Source organism: Neoarius graeffei, chromosome 2, assembly GCF_027579695.1.
Source record: "Neoarius graeffei isolate fNeoGra1 chromosome 2, fNeoGra1.pri, whole genome shotgun sequence".
In the NCBI taxonomy this organism is placed as follows: domain Eukaryota; kingdom Metazoa; phylum Chordata; class Actinopteri; order Siluriformes; family Ariidae; genus Neoarius; species Neoarius graeffei.
Genome location: NC_083570.1, coordinates 83,782,584 through 83,804,645, shown reverse-complemented (window position 1 = coordinate 83,804,645; position 22,062 = coordinate 83,782,584). Strand labels below are relative to the sequence as shown.

Sequence of the window (22,062 nt, the reverse complement as noted above, 5' to 3'; positions counted from 1 at the left end):
ACAGATAAAAAGCGTATACACAAAACAACAACAACAACAAAAAAAATGGTGCAATAGGTGCAAAGTAATCCAAGTAAGTCAAGTATGAAATAAATAAATATAAAGTATACAATGTGCACAGAATGACGGTATGAGTGTGCAGATATTTTACAAGTGATATTACTGATAGGGCGGCACGGTGGTGTAGTGGTTAGCACTGTCGCCTCACAGCAAGAAGGTCCTGGGTTCGAGCCCCGGGGCCGGCGAGGGCCTTTCTGTGTGGAGTTTGCATGTTCTCCCCGTGTCTGCGTGGGTTTCCTCCGGGTGCTCCGGTTTCCCCCACAGTCCAAAGACATGCAGGTTAGGTTAACTGGTGACTCTAAATTGACCGTAGGTGTGAATGTGAGTGTGAATGGTTGTCTGTGTCTATGTGTCAGCCCTGTGATGACCTGGTGACTTGTCCAGGGTGTACCCCGCCTTTCGCCCGTAGTCAGCTGGGATAGGCTCCAGCTTGCCTGCGACCCTGTAGAAGGATAAAGCGGCTAGAGATAATGAGATGAGATGAGATATTACTGATATATGAATCTGGATTTTAGCTGTTCATCACAGAGACGGCCTGAGGGAAAAACTATTCTTGTGTCTGGTTGTCTAAATTTCTATTTAATTTGACTATTTTTATTGAAATGGGTAATTTTTGTCATATACATGTGATAGCTAACGATAAAAATATGTTTATGCCCAATGCCGTAAGCATAATTCTTACCACCCTGACACTGGGGATGAGTACAATAGCTCTCCCAGTGTCTATTTTTACGCCCATTGCCATAAGCATAATTCTCACGACGAGGTGTAAGAATAAGTGATACTGATTTACGCATGCGCTACCGGAACTTACGTTCATGTCGTAAGAATAGGGAAAATATTATTCTTATGACTCATCATAAGAATAGCCACGGCCTAAAAATATTCAGTCTCAATTTTTCCACACATCATTTTAGCATACATTTCTGTTGGAAAGTCAGTTAGAGCATATACAATTCAGAGGTCATTTTAAAACAACTGATTAGAAATATTTATTTAATTATATCCCAATTCCAGTGGGTTGCTGGTTTACATACACCCAGTTGACTGTCTCGTTAAACAGTCCAGAAGATTCCAGAAATTGAGTAATTATTTTTCGAACCTTCTGATCGGCCAATTTTCAGGGAAAAAAAGTCTGTAAACGGTGCATTTGTGGCCTTGATACCATGGGAAAATCCGAGTATCTCAGCCAAGACCTCAAGGGAAAAAAAAAAAAAAATTGGGGGCTTCCATAAGTCCGGTCTCAAGCAACTGAAGGTACCACAAGCATCTGTACATGCGACTGTATGCAAATATAAAACTCTTGGGAGCACATAGACCCTGCAACATTCAGTAAGGAGACACAAATTACTTCATAGGGATGAATAAACTTTGGTCTGAAAGGTTCAACCGTAAGGCTATCATGCAAAGAAGAAGCCCCTACTCGAAAGGCAGCATAAATAAAAACTGGACAAAAGTTTGCAGCTGATTTTGGAGGAGTATTTTCTGGTTAGACGAAACAAAAATGGAATGGTTAAGGCATAATGATCGTCACTATGTATGGAGGAAAAAGGGCTAGGCTTTCTTTTAATCTGAAGAACACCATCCCAACTGTGAAGCATGGGGGTAGCAGCATCATGCTGTAGAGGTGTTTTGCTGGAAAAGGGACTGGCATACTCAAGAATATAGATGGCATCACTTCAGGAAGCAACACTTCAGCAATCCTTATGCAACGCCTCAATATACCAGCCAGAAAGTTAAATAATAACTGGCTTAATAACTGGGTCTTCCAGCAGGACAATGATCCTAAGCATTTCTTCAAAGTTGGAACAAAATGGCTTAAAGACAACAAAGTGAAAGTACTGGAGGGGCCATCATAAAGCCTTGATCTGAATCCCATAGAGAGTGAACTAAAAAAAAAATTGAGTTACACCTGTTCTGTCACTAAGAAAGGGCAAAAAAAAAAATCCTATTTGACTTAACAGGAAATGTATGTTAACATGAATATGCATGGAGTTAAGAAAAATAGCCTCAATGAGGCTGTAGCTCATACCGGCCACTGTTGTTGTGTACGAGTTTGAAATCTGGTCAATCCTGTAGGAGGAGTAGCGATTTTTGTGAAATTGCGCATGACCCCTGTGTAGCTGCATCCATGGCAGGTGGCACCACCTGGCGAACAACTCTTGTTGGAATATGTCTTTAGAGTCTTCTGGGTGAGTTTCGGTGAAAACGTCCCAACGGTTCACGAACAGTAGTGTTTGGTGTGACGAGCCACCCAAAATTTTCAAACGCCCATAAAATGTTAAATATGACAGATGGCGCCACCATCTTGACAACTTTTATACAAACCAACCTGGTGAACATTCCATACGAGTTTGATCAAAATCTGATCACTCCTGTAGGAGGAGTAGCGATTTTTGTGAAATTGCACGTGACCCCTCTGTAGCCTCATCCATGGCAGGTGACACCACCTGGTGAGCAATTCTTTTTGGAATGTATCTTTAGAGTCTTCTGGGTGAGTTTCGGTGAAAATGCCCCAGAAGTTTACGAAGAGTAGTGTTTAATGTGACGATTCACCCATAAATTTCAGACGCCCATAGAATTGTAAATACGGTATGACAGGTGGTGCCACCATCTTGACAACTTTTATACACACCCATCTGGGGAACACTGTATGTGAGTTTGATCGAAATCTGATCAATCTTGTAGGAGGATTAGCGATTTTTAGCTCATCCGGCCGCAGGCCAGGCTGGATAAGCTTATGCGATCACACGTCATCCATCTGTCGTCATCCGTCCACAATTTACAAAAATTGCTACTCCTCCTACAGGATTGATCGGATTTCGATCAAACTCACAAAAAATGTTCCCTAGGTGGGTGTGCATAAAAGTTGTCAAGATGGTGGCATCATATTTATGATTTTATGGGCATCTTGGCCGGTATGAGCTACAGCCTCATTGAGGTTATTTTATTGTAACGGTGATGACGGATGGACGACGCATGATCGCATAAGCTCATCTGGCTTGGCCTATGGCCGGATGAGCTAAAAATTGAATCTAGGTGTATGTAAATAAACTTTTCGCCTCAAATGTACACTCTGGGTCCACTGCGTCACATTTGATTTGGCGTGTAAATGCATGCGGTTACAGTATTATCAAGAAAATGTCCAGACACAAGATGTGTGAAATGAGCAGGTGTAAATGTGGTGTCAGACACTTTTACTACTGGTGCAAATGTACAATATAACACTGTTTTGCTTGCTACAGAGCTGTGCTCATTTTCATAGTAATATCCACAGACCCAAAGCACGTCTTCCCTTATTCACACATTTCTCCCCATCCTCTCTACCAAAGTGATTCTCAACAATTCATGCATGCAAAGGATAAATGGAGTGATTTTCTATTTCCATTTACTTGTCCAAATCCACCCGGTTTTCTCTCTATTTTCCATTTCCTACATAGGAAAAAAAAAATCAATTGGAGGACAACGTTGCAGAATCTCCTTCTGTCTTTGAAAGGGCACGGCTGCTCAGATTCATCACACTAGAGCAGCCCAGGCATTTGGCATTATTATGCGTCGTCTTTTTTCTCATTGTAAACGAACCCCTGAATCTTTCCGCTTTATCACCTACATGCACGAGCACGAGTGCGAATAGACTCACAGTAAATCTGCTCGACAAGAGGATCGAAATCCTGATGCAGCAGGAAACGAGAACTCACACAGGTCACACACTCTGATTTGTTACTCAGGTTTCACGGTTTCATTAATATTTTCTCACAGGCGCCAGTCGGCAAGTGCCACTGCTTGCTTATGCCAATCGGCTCATTTCCACTTCTCGTTTCACATAGAGAGAAACAACTGGAAATTTGATCCCAGGATGTTAGATACAGATCTTGGAGAACAGTAGTTGTGAGTATCATAACTGTGAAAGTGAATGTCTTGAGAATGAATGCGACACTTCTGGAAAGATTGACCTTGAAATTGCTTCAGTCATCCTGCACTGCTGTGTCTACATCGCCACATTTGGGGTCTAGATGGTGAAACTGCACTGACTTCTCACTGATTCTCACAAACTAGCATCTGTATCTACATTAGCCAGCAAGAAAGGTGAAAATGCAGGGTTTTATATATACATATAAATATACGTCACTTGTAAGTGAACTCATGGCGTTACTCACCAGGGCGGGATGAGAGTTAATGGACAGAATCCTCCAGAAAACAAGATACTAAAATCTCACAATAGACCCAGAAGCCATAAAGTGCCTTTCATTCAACAGCGCTCCTCCATAACATTTCTCCAGGATTACTTTCAGACTTGAGGGGTTGCCACAAATAAAGGCTGCTCTCTGAATCAATATAGTTCAGATACTGTGACTCACCCCAACCTCCACATGATCGGAGCCCTTGTCATCTTGCTTGTGCAGAATCTCAAAGTAGTACCTTCTGGAAGCAATGAGACTGAGGAGACAAAGAGAGAGAAAAAAAGTCAGTCAATCTTTCACATACAGCATCAATATAACACTTTGTTTGAGTTTGATTGGTCTATAAAATGTACAGTGTCCTCCAGGAAGACTGGCACCCTTCATAAAAATAAGCAACCTTTTTATTTATAATATTTTATTTATATTATTTATAAACATGACAAAAATTCTGGCGGCACGGTGGTGTAGTGGTTAGCGCTGTCGCCTCACAGCAAGAAGGTCCTGGGTTTGAGCCCAGCGGCCGGCGAGGGCCTTTCTGTGCGGAGTTTGCATGTTGTCCCCGTGTCCGCGTGGGTTTCCTCCGGGTGCTCCGGTTTCCCCCACAGTCCAAAGACATGCAGGTTAGGTTAACTGGTGACTCTAAATTGACCGTAGGTGTGAATGGTTGTCTGTGTCTATGTGTCAGCCTTGTGATAACCTGGCGACTTGTCCAGGGTGTACCCCGCCTTTCACCCGTAGTCAGCTGGGATAGGCTCCAGCTTGCCTGCGACCCTGTAGAAGGATAAAGCGGCTACAGATAATGAGATGAGACAAAAATTCTAAATTTCCACTACACTGAGTGCAGAATTATTAGGCAAGTTGTATATTTGAGGATTAGTTTTATTATTGAACAACAACTATGTTCTCAATCAACCAAAAAGTCTCATAAATATCAAAGCTGAATATGTATGGAAGTTAGAGTGGGGCGTTTTTAGTTTTGGCCATTTTAGGAGAGTATGTATGTGTTCAGGTAACTTTCACTGTGCAGAATTATTAGGCAAGTTAATAAAAACCAAATATGTAGCCATTTCACTTATTTATTTTCACCAGGTACACTGATATGACAACTCCAGATTTGCAAATAAACATATCTGACATTCAAACACAAAACAAAAACAAATCAGTGACCAATATAGCCACCCTTCTTCATGAGGACACTCAAAAGCCTTCCATCCATAGATTCTGTCAATTTCTTTATCTGTTCACGACCAACATTGTGTGCAGCAGCAGCCACGGCCTCCCAGATGCTGTTCAGAGAGGTGTACTGTTTTCCCTCTTTGTAGACCTCACGTTTTATAATGGACCACAGGTTCTCTATGGGGTTTAGGTCAGGTCAACAAGGGGGCCATGTCATTATTTTTTCACCTTTCAGGCCTTTACTGGCTAGCCACGCAGTGGAGTATTTGGACGCATGAGATGGAGCATTATCCTGCATGAAAATCATGTTCTTCTTGAAAGATGCTGACTTTTTCCTATACCACTGCTTGAAGAAGGTTTCTTCCCGGAACTGGCAGTAGGTCTGGGAGTTGAGTTTGAGTCCATCCTCAACTCGAAAAGGTCCAACAAGCTCGTCTTTGATGATACCAGCCCATAGCAGTACTCCACCTCCACCTTGCTGGCGTCTGAGTCAGAGTGGAGCTCTGTGCCCATTACTGATCCAGCCACAGGCCCATCCATCTGGCCCATCAAGAGTCACTCTCATCTCATCAGCCCACAGCACCTTAGAAAAATCAGTCTTAAGATATTTCTTGGCCCAGTCTTGACATTTTATCTTGTGTGCCTTACTCAGTGGTGGTCGTTTTTCAGCCTTCCTTACCTTGGCCATGTCCCTCAGTATTGCACACCTTGTACTCTTTGACACTCCAGGAATGTTGCAACTCTGGAATATGGCAGAACTGGATGCTAATGGCTGCTTGTTAGCTTCACGCTTGATTTTCCGCAGATCATGTGCAGTTATTTTGCGCCTTTTTTTTTCCACACGCTTCTTTCGACCCTGTTGACTATTTGCAATGAAACACTTGATTGTTCGGTGATCACGTTTCAACATCTTCGCAATTTCAAGAGTGCTGCATCCGTCTGCAAGACATCTCACAATTTTAGACTTTTCAAAGTCTGTCAGATCTCTCTTCTGACCCATTTTGCCAGAGGAAAAGAGGTTGCCTAATAATTATGCACACCTGATATAGGGTGTTGATGTCATTAGACCACACCCCCTCTCATTACACAGATGCACAGCACCTAATATACTTAATTGGTAGTAGGCTTTCAAGCCTAAACAGCTTGGAGTGGGACAACATGCATTAAAAGGATGTTGTGGTTAAAATACTCACTTGCCTAATAATTCTGCACTCGGTGTAGATTAATAGATTGAACTATTTATCTGTGTTCTAAGAAAAAATAATTCCAATTCTACTGTTTTAATTAACAGTATTATCTCTCATATGCACACACATATACTGTGTGTATATATGGGGCGGCACGGTGGTGTAGTGGTCAGCGCTGTCGCCTCACAGCAAGAAGGTCCGGGTTCGAGCCCCGTGGCCGGCGAGGGCCTTTCTGTGCGGAGTTTGCATGTTCTCCCCGTGTCCGCGTGGGTTTCCTCCGGGTGCTCCGGTTTCCCCCACAGTCCAAAGACATGCAGGTTAGGTTAACTGGTGACTCTAAATTGACCGTAGGTGTGAATGTGAGTGTGAATGGTTGTCTGTGTCTATGTGTCAGCCCTGTGATGACCTGGCGACTTGTCCAGGGTGTACCCCGCCTTTCGCCCGTAGTCAGCTGGGATAGGCTCCAGCTTGCCTGCGACCCTGTAGGACAGGATAAAGCGGCTAGAGATAATGAGATGAGATAAACAGTTATTCCATGAAATCAAGTCGTACACGAGCTGATAGCTGATGAGGTGTGTAACGCTGAGTAGGCTATAAGCCATGTACGACAAGATTGAATGGAATAATTGATTTATTCTATCCACATTCACTGGATTTTGAGAAACAGAGCATTTTTATTTTCATTTTTTGCAAATTCAATAAATAAAAACTTTATGGAAAATGTCCGACAAAATCATTTCCACTTAGAATCTAAACAAACCGGCGAAATGACAGGAGCAATTTGTGAAAAATGCAATAATAATAATAATAATTCTTGAAAAATAAAAAAGATACGTTCTTACCATCAAATACTTTTATTCTGTATTTTGCTGCCCTTTTTTTTTTTGTATTTTTCTTTGTATTTTGTTTTCCAGTAGAGTTTTTATTTTATCCTCATGGCCTTAGCAACACGCTCCGCCATTTTGTTTTTCTATACTCACAGTATATGAGCTGATATCTTAGTAGTAGAGTAGCCAATCAATCAGAGTACGTGACCGCTCATATCCAGTGAATATGGATAGAATAATTCCTGATACTTCACTCTGAAGACATCACTCCCGGTGTTTTCCCACTGACTAGAAGCGCATTGTCAAAGTGGTGAACTGGTTCAAAATTAAAACGTTTTTGATTAATGTGCATTTTTTTTGTGAATGTGTCTATATAATATAAATAATATTACACGGCGGCGCAAAGATATGAAGTTTATTTTCTTATGCTGAAAATATTTTCACTCGTTTGCTTCGCTCACTCGTGAACCACTTGAAGATAAACTTCATATCTTCACACGACTATGTAATAGCCTATATATAATACAGTACCAGTCAAAAGTTTGGACACACTTTCTAATTCAATGCTTTTTCTTTATTTTTATTCATTAAGAGACGCTTCACATGTTAAAGTAATGATGGATGTCGTTTCTCTTTACTTAGTTGAGCAGTTCTTGATATAATATGGATGACTACAGTTGTGGAATAGGGCTGTTTACTGTATGTTTATTATTTACTGTTTGATCTCAAACGCATTAAGAAGGCAAGAAATTGCACTAATTAACTTTTGACGAGGCACCTGTTAATTGAAAAGCATTCCAGGTGTCGACCTCATGAAGCTGGTTAAAATAATGCCAATAGTGTGCAAAGCGTCATCAAGGGAAACGGTGGTGACTTTGAAGAATTTAAAATATAAAGCATGTTTTGTTTTGGTTTTAACACTTTTTTTTGTTTACCACATAATCTCATATATGTTCCGTATGTTATTTCATAGTTTTGATGTCTTCAGTATTGTTCTACAATGTAGAAAATAGTCAAAATAGAGAAAAACCTATGAATGAGTAGGGGTGTACAAACTTTAGACTTGTACTGTATGTTGTGAGAGGTGTTTTAATATTTATTATATAACATTTTAAATGATCATTCTTAAAATTTGTATAGTTTTTTTTTCTAATTCTCCAAGAACTCTGCTGTTTGCTGTTTGTAAATGGGGTACAAATATGAGGTTGCCACATGTAAAATCCTTTTGTTTACCACATAAACACTACTATGCAAAAAAAAAGAAAAAAAGGAAATTTCAACACAAAAGAGATGGCTGTTGGCCTGCACAGATGGATAGAAAAACATTAGAGCAAAATTATTAAAAACAAAAGTCATACTGTATCTGAAATATTTGAGACTTTGCTAGGAACTGGACCCTGATACTCTGTCGCCCAACACGGTGTGTTGAACAGTGAAGGAGGGGAAAAGAGAGTCAAAAAATCCATAATTTATTTTCATCCAGTTCGGTTAACTATTGCGGTTGCACTGTAAAAAAAAAATAGTTGAGAATACTTGAAATTTCAAGGCAACCGTCTGCATTAAGAATTTTATGTTTTGCCAATGATGTGCCCATGATAATCCAAACTATGATAAAACTGTTATCTTTATTAAGAATTCTTAATTAAGTCAATTTTCAATTCCTCATTCTGCCAACATAGATTTATCTTTTTGCTGAACAGTGGCATTCACAGTAGTACAAAAAGGCAATTGAGGTTATCATAATTTTTTTTTTAGATTTTTTTGGGGCTTTTTTCACCTCTATTTGGATAGGACAGCGTAGAGACAGGAAATGAGCGGGAGAGAGAGACGGGGAGGGATCGGGAAATGACCTCGGGTCGGAACCGAACCCGGGTCCCCGGATTTATGGTATGGCGCCTTATCCACCTGAGCCACGACGCCCCCGAAGTTATCACAATTTATCATTAAACTATACATGCCTTTTTTCATTGTTCTACACAATTACAAAACTTCAATATTGAAATAAAGTTTTTAAAACCCACATCGTGGGTGTGGCTCAGGTGGATAAGGTGCCATACCATAAATCCGGGGACCCGGGTTCGATTCCGACCCGAGGTCATTTCCCGATCCCTCCCCGTCCCTCTCTCCTGCTCATTTCCTGTCTCTACACTGTCCTATCCAAATAAAGGTGAAAAAAGCCCCCCCAAAAAGTCTGATAACCTCAATTGCCTTTTTGTACTACTGTGAATGCCACTGTTCAGCAAAAAGAGAAATCTATCTTGGCAGAATGAGGAATTGAAAATTGACTTAATTAAGAATTCTTAATAAAGATAACAGTTTTATCATAGTTTGGATTATCATGGGCACATCATTGGCAAAACATAAATTTCTTAATGCAGACTGTTGCCTTGAAATTTCAAGTATTCTCAACTATTCTTTTTTTACAGTGTGTCAAGTTTTAAAATCAACTATTAAATACCACTTTCATTACGATAAGCTACTGTTGCAAGAAAGAAATTCTTCTTGAGAGCATCGCATAAAATACAGTACTTTAACTTTACCAAGTACTGTTGGTGTGTTGTGTGTCAGACCAAAATCAAACTGTAAAAAGTTCAGCATCAGGTAGTTTGGTGAAAAAAGGGATTGCATACAAGGAAAAGCACCTGACAGCCTGATAGTAAAATATGGAGGTAGATCAGTGATGCGTTAAGGCTGTTTTATGGCTGGTGAAAATGGGGCTCTTGAAAATTTATATTGTGATATAAATATCGCTTATAGATTTTTCAGCCCAAACCCTGGATGCCTCTGCCAGGAAAGGCAATGAACAGTTCAATGTCTATATTTGAACCCTACTGCAAACCTGTGGTTGGAACTGAGCAGGAAAGTCCATCAACGGAAGAAAATAAAGGTGCTTAAAATGTTCATTGGGGAGTGGACCATGATCCCTCTATCCGCAAGTGTCTCTAATTGTAAAGGAAATTACAGCAAGTGATGCACTGCTGTTCTTCTCTCTCCAGGGCAGGTGTCACTAACTGGAAGTGTGCTTGTCATTTTGAAACCAGTACGTAAACCAGAGCATCAGCGACGCGGTAGCTCACACGGCCGTACCATGAGAAACCAGACTCGTTTACAATTAGCCAAGCTGCTCTTCATGAGAACAATTAGAACAATTTGATCTTCCAAATGAAACAATCACAATCAAAATCCATTGAAAACTCAGTGAGGAATAGCGATTTTCCTGAAAGTTCGTTAATCGGCCTAATTAGCAACTTGTTAATGAGAAATCACAAAACCAGAGAGTAGCTTTTGTGCAGACTGATTAGATCTTGCAAATAAAACAATCAGAATCAAAATCCAGTGAAAACACAGGGAGGAGCAGCAATTTGTGAATTGTGGATGGACGGACAGACGGAGCGTGATGGCAGCAGCTCATTGCCCTACAGACAGTGAGCTAAAAATAAATAAATAAATAAATAAATAAATGTATCTAAAAAAGTATGGAAAAAAGAAATCAGATACGTAAAAAAAAAGCTTTTAAAAATCTCATCTCATCTCATCTCATTATCTGTAGCCACTTTATCCTGTTCTACAGGGTCGCAGGCAAGCTGGAGTCTATCCCAGCTGACTACGGGCGAAAGGCGGGGTACACCCTGGACAAGTCGCCAGGTCATCACAGGGCTGACACATAGACACAGACAACCATTCACACTCACATTCACACCTACGGTCAATTTAGAGTCACCAGTTAGCCTAACCTGCATGTCTTTGGACTGTGGGGGAAACCGGAGCACCCGGAGGAAACCCACGCGGACACGGGGAGAACATGCAAACTCCGCACAGAAAGGCCCTCGCCGGCCACGGGGCTCGAACCCGGACCTTCTTGCTGTGAGGCGACAGTGCTAACCACTACACCACCGTGCCGCCCCTTTTAAAAATTGATCTATATATATTTGATATTCAAAATCCCACTTATTGTATATATTAGCAGTTTTATTAATAGTTTATTCATCTTCACTCATTTGCTTGAAAGGAACCAATGATTCTAAAGGCCACTATATTTCCATACACAGAATCCACACGTGTCCTTTTAATAACAGAACAATAAAAGAATATAGACTGCATTTATTTGTAGCTTTCTTGTTTTCAGTTTTCTGTCAATGAACCATGTTGCTTCTTTCTGAATTTCCTCCTTTCATTTCCTCACTCACCCTAGGTAACGTCTCATACGTCTTTCAGTTAACAGGCCCACATCTGCTGGGTGAGGCTCAGTATTAGACTCCCACCCTGTTTCACAGTGTCGTTACAAACACAGCAGTCAGCCAGCAGCTAGCTTTTTCACATCCCATGGAGCCAACATCCTGCTCCAGTTCAGGTACAAAAAGATTTTTCTGAGGTCTGGGATGAAGCTCCATCTCTATTTACATATGCTGATTAGTTTATTTGGTCTTTCCTGACAATTTGAGAGATGGTATTTACATCATGAGGCATCTAAAGAGTAAATTTCTCATGCATATTCATGAGGGAGGTCAATGCATGAAATGGCAATGAATTTAGATGGAAGCGTGAATGACTTGTTAGTGTGTGTGTGTGTGTGTGTGTGTGTGTGCGTGTGTGTGTGTGCGTGCGCGTGTGTGTGTAAGAGAGGCAAGAGGAAGGGAAAACAAAATAGGGCTCTATGCAATGATATGCAATCCTTTCAATGAAGAGCTTACATATGAACATGTATGTATGTACTAGGAATAACACGTGATGGAACAAACATGTATTGAGGCTACTCTTCATTCACAAAGATCCTTATTTTGTAGCCTTTGAGGAGGAGATTCGTCAATCACTAATAGTAGGGGAAAAAAAAAGTAGCATTCGTGGAGATTCTTCCAGGTTCAAAAAATGATCAGGATTTATTTTCATAGACACAACAATGAGGGCGGCACGGTGGTGTAGTGGTTAGCGCTGTTGCCTCACAGCAAGAAGGTCCTGGGTTCGAGCCCCGTGGCCGGCGAGGGCCTTTCTGTGCGGAGTTTGCATGTTCTCCCCGTGTCCGCGTGGGTTTCCTCCGGGTGCTCCGGTTTCCCCCACAGTCCAAAGACATGCAGGTTAGGTTAACTGGTGACTCTAAATTGACCGTAGGTGTGAATGTGAGTGTGAATGGTTGTCTGTGTCTATGTGTCAGCCCTGTGATGACCTGGCGACTTGTCCAGGGTGCACCCCGCCTTTCGCCCGTAGTCAGCTGGGATAGGCTCCAGCTTGCCTGCGACCCTGTAGAACAGGATAAAGCGGCTACAGATAATGAGATGAGACACAACAATTCTCTGTGGTTGACTTGAAGCACAAATAAAACAAAATTAACTTAAAATTCAATAACTTAGTGGTCAACAATCTGTTTCACTCCTCACTCCTTCCACACAAAGACAACGCAGCCCCCCAGCTGACATCTATCACCCCATTATACAGACCGGATGACCTAATTAGGAGGAGTTTTATTTATATTATTTACTTGTATTTCAAAGTTTAAGACTTAATACAAATTACTCTATCATAACAAGAAAGAAACAAATATATTCTTAGTATAATAATAATAATAATAATAATAATACAAGTGTATTATTTTTCATATACAGTACCAGCATGGTCCAGAGTGTGTTGTTTCATTTATACCACAGCAACTTGCCATTTACTACAATTGCTTAAATGTATTAATTTATAAACCATGCATTTTAACTGTTTACGGTCACATTTAATGTGATCGAACGCCCAAAGACAAATTAGTTCCTGATATCTCTTCGACTCTATGGAAGTTTTTTGGAGTCACTATTGCAATTGCTAGTCGCAAATGCATTTTGCGACTAGCAATTCAATAAGCAATTTAAAATGTATTTTGTTACTGGCAACTCAATATACAAAGCGTCAGTGCAATCCTCAGCTCAGTGTGAATTATTTGGATTGAAAATTCAAATGAAAGTTCAATGAATTCCATTTTATATTGCCGTGTTTTTTGACCTCTTTATTCAAATGACGATGTATAACCAGCATCAGCAGCCTCTCCTGTATTCTCTCTCAAAATTAATGCAAGCAGTGAATGCAGATTTACTTCAGGGAATAAAATAAACATTTTGCAACACTGCTTGATGCTCAACAGATGTACACTAAACACCCTAAACACCACAGCTTTTCATGTGACTGAGAAACTAAAACTTCTCTGTCCTGAGGACTGTCACATATGGGGAAAACTTACTGACTATTCCAGAGCCCAGACCCCTGAGATGCGATGGATGGATGGATGGATGGATGGATACTCTCCGAAGACAAAACTTTACCACATCAACAGTTATTGTTTTTTCTTTGTTAAACACATAATTTTTGTGTTCAATCCATTTATTATTAGTCTTAGATTATGTGAAGCGCCTGCCATGAATAAGCCTGTGAACGAGCTGTTACTATAGAAACGATAATGTATCAAAAACAGCGCATGGATATAAACCTGTGATTTATGGTACAACTAGAATGTTATTGACATATTCATCTTGTATCTCCAATACTTTTCTGAGAAGTGCGGACACAAACAATGGGTGTGTATATACAGTATGTATGTGTGTGTGTGTGTGTGTGTGTGTGTGTGTGTGAGAGCGCTCACAGCTCTGCACGACTGGTTAGTATAGGAGCTCTGATTGACAGATGAGAAAGTAATGCCATCCCTCCCGCACAGAAAGCATGGCCAGTACCTCACGGCCAGATATTTACGCTCTGGGACGAAGTATTGATGGGATTCAAATTTGCATTTTCCCAACTATAGAGTGATTTATTTATTTATTTATTTATTTATTTATTTTGGGGGGCACTCTAAATTGACCGTAGGTGTGAATGTGAGTGTGAATGGTTGTCTATGTCTATGTGTCAGCCCTGTGATGACCTGGTGACTTGTCCAGGGTGTACCCCGCCTTTCGCCCGTAGTCAGCTGGGATAGGCTCCAGCTTGCCTGTGACCCTGTAGAAGGATAAAGCGGCTAGAGATAATGAGATGAGATGAGATTTTGGGGGGCATTATTATTATTATTATTATTATTATTAATCTAATGTTGGGGCGTAGGGGCTCTGTAGGAGGGGTAGTACCTTTGGTGTCTGGCATGCTGCTCCCTACTTGTAGGGTGGATGGGCACCACTGGCCCCCACTCATCCCCTAAATTTCTCACATGTTGGCTCCAAGCGCCACGCCCTGGTACACCGCTTCAGCTGGCGGGCTAAACCATGTGAGGGGGTGATGTCTAACATTGCATCACTGGGCGTACGAACTTCTTCAGGAAGTCACCGGCCAGGGCGGAAGTGATCCTAGATGATCTCAACGGCCAACATGTTCCCTGTGCCTCCGTGGAAGGTTTTTGAGCCAGAGGCTAGGACAAGGACAGTCTGATGGAAAACCTATGACCTGAGGACCTCGTTGTCACCGTCCCAGCTTGCTAGGCTATGGCAGTTGAACCACGGGTGTAAAGGGTGGGGCCAGTACCGCGCACACTGCACTTCACCATAAAACTTCACTGCGCAGGCTTGAAGGACTCGTCTACGTCCGCTTGCCACCAACTTTACCAAAGTCCTGTAGCGACGGGAAAGGGGCGAAAACGGCAGGTGAAAGATGTCGCTGGCAGCCGCAGTTCCAATCCTGCATGCAGGCGGTTCAGGATATTGGTCGCCTGACGTTGACCTAGGGACGACAACATCACTCAGCACACCCTGAACGACCAAGCAGCCTTCTCTAAGGACGCACTGCTTGCTCCACACGGAGAGGGGCCTAGAAAAGGTGGCCTAACCAAAGCTCGTCTCCCATCCCCCCAGTTGGCTTGCCGCGGCCAACGGGAATCTTCCCAGCGGTCAAACAAGAACTAAAGGAAAAAGGTACGCACCCACCTGTAAGGGTGCAAACGCACTGACATTGGCATGCTGGAACATTAGAACCATGCTCGATCAAGAAGACAGAAATAGACCTGAACGTCGCTCTGCCCTGATTGCACACGAACTGTCCAGGTTGAATATAGACATTGCTGCTCTCAGCGAAGTTCGCTTCCCAGATGAAGGCAGCCTACAGGAGCAAGGCGCCGGATACACCCTCTTCTGGTCAGGGAAACCGGCAGCAGAAAGGCGCCTCTCCGGAGTCGGCTTCATGCTGAAAACTTCCATCGCTTCCAAGCTGGTAAACCTGCCCATCGGTCATTCCGACCGTATCATGTCCATGCGCCTCCATTTGAAGAACAAGAAGTGCGCCACTCTCTTCAGTGTGTACGCCCCCACCCTTCAAGCTGAACCTGTGGAAAAGGACAAGTTCTACTCCGAGCTGCGCAGCCTCCTTCAAAGCACCCCTGCAGACGACAAGGTGATAATCCTTGGCGACTTCAACGCCAGAGTGGGCCAAGACGCAGTTGCCTGGAAAGGAGTTCTTGGTAGACACGGCGTTGGTAACTGCAACGACAACGGGCGCTTGCTGCTTGAGTTCTGCATGGAGCAGCAACTTGTCATCACCAACACCATCTTCCAGCAAAAGGACAGTTTGAAGACAACCTGGATGCACCCTCGGTCCAAACACTGGCACCTCATTGACTATGTTCTAGTGCGCCAACGAGACCACCGAGATGTCCATCACACCAGAGTGATGCCCAGCGCAGAATGTCACACTGACCATCGCCTAGTGCGCTGCAAGCTCAGGCTGCACTTCAAGCCTAAACCAAGGAAAGGAGGGCCACCCAAGAAGAAATTCAAGCTCAGCAAGCTACAGTCAGCTGAAGTGAAAGCTGACCTCCAGGCAGACTTACAGTCCAAGCTTCAAAACAACTGCCCAGAAGATCCTTCACCTGAATCACTCTGGAAACACCTAAAGACAGCCATCCTGCAGACTTCCGAAGAAGTCCTGGGGTTTATCACCAAGAAGAACAAAGACTGGTTCGACGAGAACAACGAGGAAATCCAACAACTGTTAGCGAAGAAGAGATCAGCCCACCAGGCCCATCTGGCCCAGTCGTCCTGTCCAGTGAAGAAAGCTGCCTTCCATCTCATCTGCAGCGACCTCCAGCGCAAACTTCGAGTCATACAGAACGAGTGGTGGAACAACCTCGCAGAAAGAACTCAGAAATGCGCAGACGCTGGTGACTATACAGGCTTCTACGAAGCTCTTAAGGCAGTTTATGGCCCCACCCACCACGTCCAGAGTCCTCTGTGCAGTGCGGACGGTGAGGCGCTCCTCACAGACGGAACGGCTATACTGGGCCGTTGGGCCGAGCACTTCCAGGCCCTCTTCAGCGCTGACCGAGTTGTCCAGGACCCAGCTGTCAATCGCATTCCTCAACTTCCAGTTAAAGAGGAATTGGATGTACCTCCCACCATGGAGGAGCTCACTGAAGCCATAGACCAGTTAAAGAGTGGAAAGGCAGCAGGCATCGACGGCATTCCTCCAGAGATATGGAAAGATGGAGGCCCAGCGTTGCACAGCAAACTCCTCGAACTCCTTGTCTGCTGTTGGGAGCAAGGACAATTGCCAAGTGACCTCCGAGATGCAGTCATCGTCACCTTGTACAAAAACAAGGGGGAGAAGTCAGACTGCTCCAACTACCGGGGAATCACTCTGCTGTCCATCGCCGGCAAAATCCTTGCCCGAGTGCTCCTGAACAGGTTGATACCTGCCATCGCAGAAGACCACCTCCCAGAATCCCAATGTGGCTTCAGAGCAAACTGGGGCACCACAGACATGGTCTTCGTCCTCAGGCAGCTCCAAGAGAAATGCCGGGAGCAAAACATGGGGCTGTATGCAACGTTTGTGGACCTTACGAAAGCGTTCGACACAGTGAGCAGGAAGGGACTGTGGATGATCATGGAGCGCCTCGGCTGCCCTCCAAAGTTTCTCAGTATGATCATTCAGTTGCATGAAGACCAGAGCGGCCAAGTCAGAGTAAACAGCAACCTCTCAGAGCCCTTTCCCATCGTCAACGGTGTAAAACAGGGATGCGTCCTCGCACCGACACTGTTCAGCATTTTCTTCAGCATGATGCTAAAGCAGGCCATGGAAGACCTTGACGATGAAGACGCGGTCTACATTCGCTACCGCCTGGATGGCAGTCTGTTCAATCTAAGGAGGCTCCAAGCCCGAACAAAGACACATGAGCAGCTGATCAGAGACCTCCTCTTTGCTGACGACGCTACCCTCGTCGCTCACACTGAAAGAGCCCTGCAGCGCCTTACGTCCTGCTTTGCAGAAGCTGCCCAGCTCTTCGGACTCGAGGTCAGCTTGAAGAAGACTGAGGTCCTCCACCAGCCCGCACCTCGGGTAGAGTACCGCCCTCCTCACATCACCATCGGCGAGACTGAGCTGAAAACAGTACACCAGTTTACCTACCTGGGGTGTGTCATCTCATCTGATGCCAAGATCGACAAAGAAGTCGACAACAGACTGGCCAAGGCAAACAGCGCTTTTGGCAGACTGTACAACAGAGTGTGGTCAAACAAACACTTGAAAAGGGGCACCAAGATCAGAGTGTACAAAGCTGTCGTTCTCACCACCCTCTTGTATGGCTCTGAGTCGTGGGTAACCTATCGTCACCACCTGCGACTCCTCGAGCGTTTCCATCAGCGCTGTCTCCGCACCATTTTCAACATCCACTGGAGCGAGTACGTCGCAAACGTCGACGTCCTTACACAAGCGGAGATCACCAGCATCGAGGCTATGTTGCTGAAGTCGCAGCTACGCTGGGCAGGGCACGTCTCCAGAATGGAGGATCATCGCCTGCCCAAGATAGCCCTGTATGGCGAACTCTCCACTGGTCACCGTGACAGAGGGGCACCAAGGAAACGCTACAAAGACTCCCTGAAGAAGTCACTAGGTGCCTGTCACATTGATCACAACCAGTGGTCTATCCTCGCTGCTGACCGTGTCGCCTGGCGCTACACCATTCACCAGGCCGTCTCCTCCTTCGAGGAATCCCGCTGTGAGAACCTGCGGGAGAAGCGTCGCAGAAGGAAAGAACGGGAAATTTCAGCAGCGGTACCTGACATCACTTTCGATTGCAGCCGATGCGGCCGGACCTGCCTGTCCCGCATCGGACTCATCAGCCACGAGCGAGCCTGCAGTCGTCGTGGACAATGCCCTTCATAAAATCTTCGGTCGCGAAGCCAAGCCGAGAGAGAGAATCTAATGTTACAACATTTTATTATATGAAATATAGAAACATATACTATGATGTGGGGCGGCACGGTGGTGTAGTGGTTAGCGCTGTCGCCTCACAGCAAGAAGGTCCGGGTTCGAGCCCCGTGGCCGGCGAGGGCCTTTCTGTGTGGAGTTTGCATGTTCTCCCCGTGTCCGCGTGGGTTTCCTCCGGGTGCTCCGGTTTCCCCCACAGTCCAAAGACATGCAGGTTAGGTTAACTGGTGACTCTAAATTGAGCGTAGGTGTGAATGTGAGTGTGAATGGTTGTCTGTGTCTATGTGTCAGCCCTGTGATGACCTGGCGACTTGTCCAGGGTGTACCCCGCCTTTCGCCCGTAGTCAGCTGGGATAGGCTCCAGCTTGCCTGCGACCCTGTGGAACAGGATAAAGCGGCTACAGATAATGAGATGAGATGAGATACTATAATGCACAATAATTATTATAAGGGTGGCATGGTGCTGTAGTGGTTAGCACTGTCGCCTCACAGCAAGAAGGTCCTGGGTTTGAGCCCAGCGGCCGATGGAGGTCCTCCCCGTGTCTGTGTGGGTTTGCTCCGGTTTCCCCCCACAGTTCAAAGACATGCAGTTAGGTTAACATGGGGTGGACTTCGGCTGAAGTGGCCTTGAGCAAGGTACCTAACCCCTAACTGCTCCCCGGGCGCTGTAGTATGGCTGCCCACTGCTCTGGGTATGTGTGTGTGCTCACGCGTGTGTTCACTGCTTCAGGTGGGTTAAAAGGATGAATTTCACTGTGCTTGAGTGTGCACGTGACAAATAAAGGCTTCTTCTCTTCTTCTTAAGTGAGTAATGAGGTATATTTTGCATGAGTAAACCTGAGAGTACAATATTGCAGTATTATTTAATATACAATTTACTGTCCACTCCTACACACACCTATCATCCTGCTTAGAGGCTGTTAAAGGCAGAAGATGAAAAGTTCATGCAAATGTGTGCGCGCGCGCACACACACACACACACACACACACACACACACACACACACACACACACAAAAGACCTTTATTGATCTGACAGTCTGTGAAAAGCAGAACACTCAACACTCAATGAGAGCAAGACACATTGTATAAAGACAAACGTGGACTGTGTCAGGAAGTCAGAGATAGAGACATAAACATTAAGACAAAAGCGACTGAGTGACAGAAGCCGGGACAAAGACTCCCACCCAGATCGACGAATAAGGTGACGAGGAACTTATTACATACCTGTATACTGACATGATGAATTACTGTAAGTGGCAAGACATTAGAAGAAAAGGTAGAGAGATCGACACAAAAGGAAGACAGGCTCTTAATTGTGTGTCTGTCTCACCGTAGACTGGCTTCCGAATTCCCTCTAATTACATACTGGCTTTGAAGTCAGTCATGTTCAGATAAGTGTGTTTGACTTTGAGACTCAGTCTAAACCATTATAATCGAACAGTCTATAAGAGCATTCTCATTTCATCTTCACATCTACTGCAAGGCAAAGAACCATCAACTGTTACATGTTTAGTGTGGGATGGGAAAAAAACACTGACATTTTGAAACCTGAAACTCTGAGTAATATGACAAGTTCATACAATCATGTAATTCAATACCGAGCCCTGGGAGTAGATCACTTCCACACACACGCGCTGAGATTTACACACCCAGTTCACTTAAAGCAAACCTCAGACCATTCGCCAGGATTTGGTGGTTTTTTTAAGACATCACTGAAACAGTTTTTAACCGTTTTGTTTTTTAACAGCGAATGGTTTAATTTGTTATTTAAGTGGTGTAATAGAGAACAAAGGCTTCTAAAATCTCATCTCATCTCATTATCTCTAGCCGCTTTATCCTGTTCTACAGGGTCGCAGGCAAGCTGGAGCCTATCCCAGCTGACTACGGGCGAAAGGCGGGGTACACCCTGGACAAGTCGCCAGGTCATCACAGGGCTGACACATAGACACAGACAACCATTCACACTCACATTCACACCTACGGTCAATTTAGAGCCACCAGTTAACCTAACCTGCATGTCTTTGGACTGTGGGGGAAACCGGAGCACCCGGAGGAAACCCACGCGGACACGGGGAGAACATGCAAACTCCACACAGAAAGGCCCTCGCCGGCCACAGGGCTCAAACCCGGACCTTCTTGCCGTGAGGTGACAGCGCTAACCACTACACCACCGTGCCACCCCTAATGAATTATTGAAAGGTGTAATTGATTTTTTGTGGCATTAAAAAGGTTTGTGAGAGCGATGAAGGATTTGCAGAGGATTTTGCAACATTGGAGACAATAAAAAGCAGAATGCTGTTGGAGGAGTGCATTTTCTTGTGATTTGCCCTTGACGGAGAGAATGCATACGTACGAAGAGAGTAACCCTATCACACTGTCACAAATCCACCCCTTCAGATAGAAAATTAACAAAGTACAACAGGTACCATCATTGTCTTTTTGTAGATTTTATTCTTTTACTCTTAGTATTGATTTTTTGCCTTTTCTGAGAAAGGTTTTAGGCCAATAGCTCGTCGCTGTGTATCTCTTACAGACCAACTGTCATAGATCCAGAGATTCAGCATGATTTTATACATTGTGCTGCTGTCAAGGGATCGGCTGGTTAGACGGGTGTACCTAATAAAGTGGCCAGTGAGTGTAGCTTTAAAATGCATGCACTTACAGTGGTGCTTGAAAGTTTGTGAACCCTTTAGAATTTTCTATATTTCTGCATAAATATGACCTAAAACATCATCAGATTTTCACACAAGTCCTAAAAGTAGATAAAGAGAACCCAGTTAAACAAATGAGACAAGAATATTCTACCTGGTCATTTATTTATTGAGGAAAATGATCCAATAGTGCATATCTGTGCGTGGCAAAAGTATGTGAACCTCTAGGATTAGCAGTTAATTTGAAGGTGAAATTAGAGTCAGGTGTTTTCAATCAGTGGGATGACAATCAGGTGTGAGTGGGCACCCTGTTTTATTTAAAGAACAGGGATCTATCAAAGTCTGATCTTCACAACACATTTGTGGAAGTGTATCATGGCACGAACAAAGGAGATTTCTGAGGACCTCACAAAAAAGCGTTGTTGATGCTCAACAGGCTGGAAAAGGTTACAAAACCATCTCTAAAGAGTTTGGACTCCATCAATCCACAGTCAGACAGATTGTGTACAAATGGAGGAAATTAAAGACCATTATTACCTTCCCCAGGAGTGGTCGACCAACAAATATCACTCCAAGAGCAAGGCGTGTAATAGTCAGTGAGGTCACAAAGGACCCCAGGGTAAATTCTAAGCAACTGAAGGCCTCTCTCACATTAAAATTAGCCAATGTTCATGAGTTCACCATCAGGAGAACACTGAACAACAATGGTGTGCATGGCAGGGTTGCAAGGAGAAAGCCACTGCTCTCCAAAAACAACATTGCTACTCATCTGCAGTTTGCTAAAGATCACGTAGACAAGCCAGAAGGCTATTGGAAAAATGTTTTGCAGA

General features: G+C 43.8%; 1 protein-coding gene across 1 annotated transcript in view; it reads right to left on the bottom strand.

Moving 5' to 3' along the window:
* Positions 1-22,062, bottom strand: part of b4galnt4a (beta-1,4-N-acetyl-galactosaminyl transferase 4a) — a 373,302-nt gene that overhangs the window by 61,512 nt on the left and 289,728 nt on the right. The window contains exon 8 of the mRNA XM_060915089.1: positions 4,419-4,497. Within this exon, the coding sequence (XP_060771072.1) occupies positions 4,419-4,497 (79 nt within the window). The remainder of the gene's footprint in view (positions 1-4,418; positions 4,498-22,062) is intronic.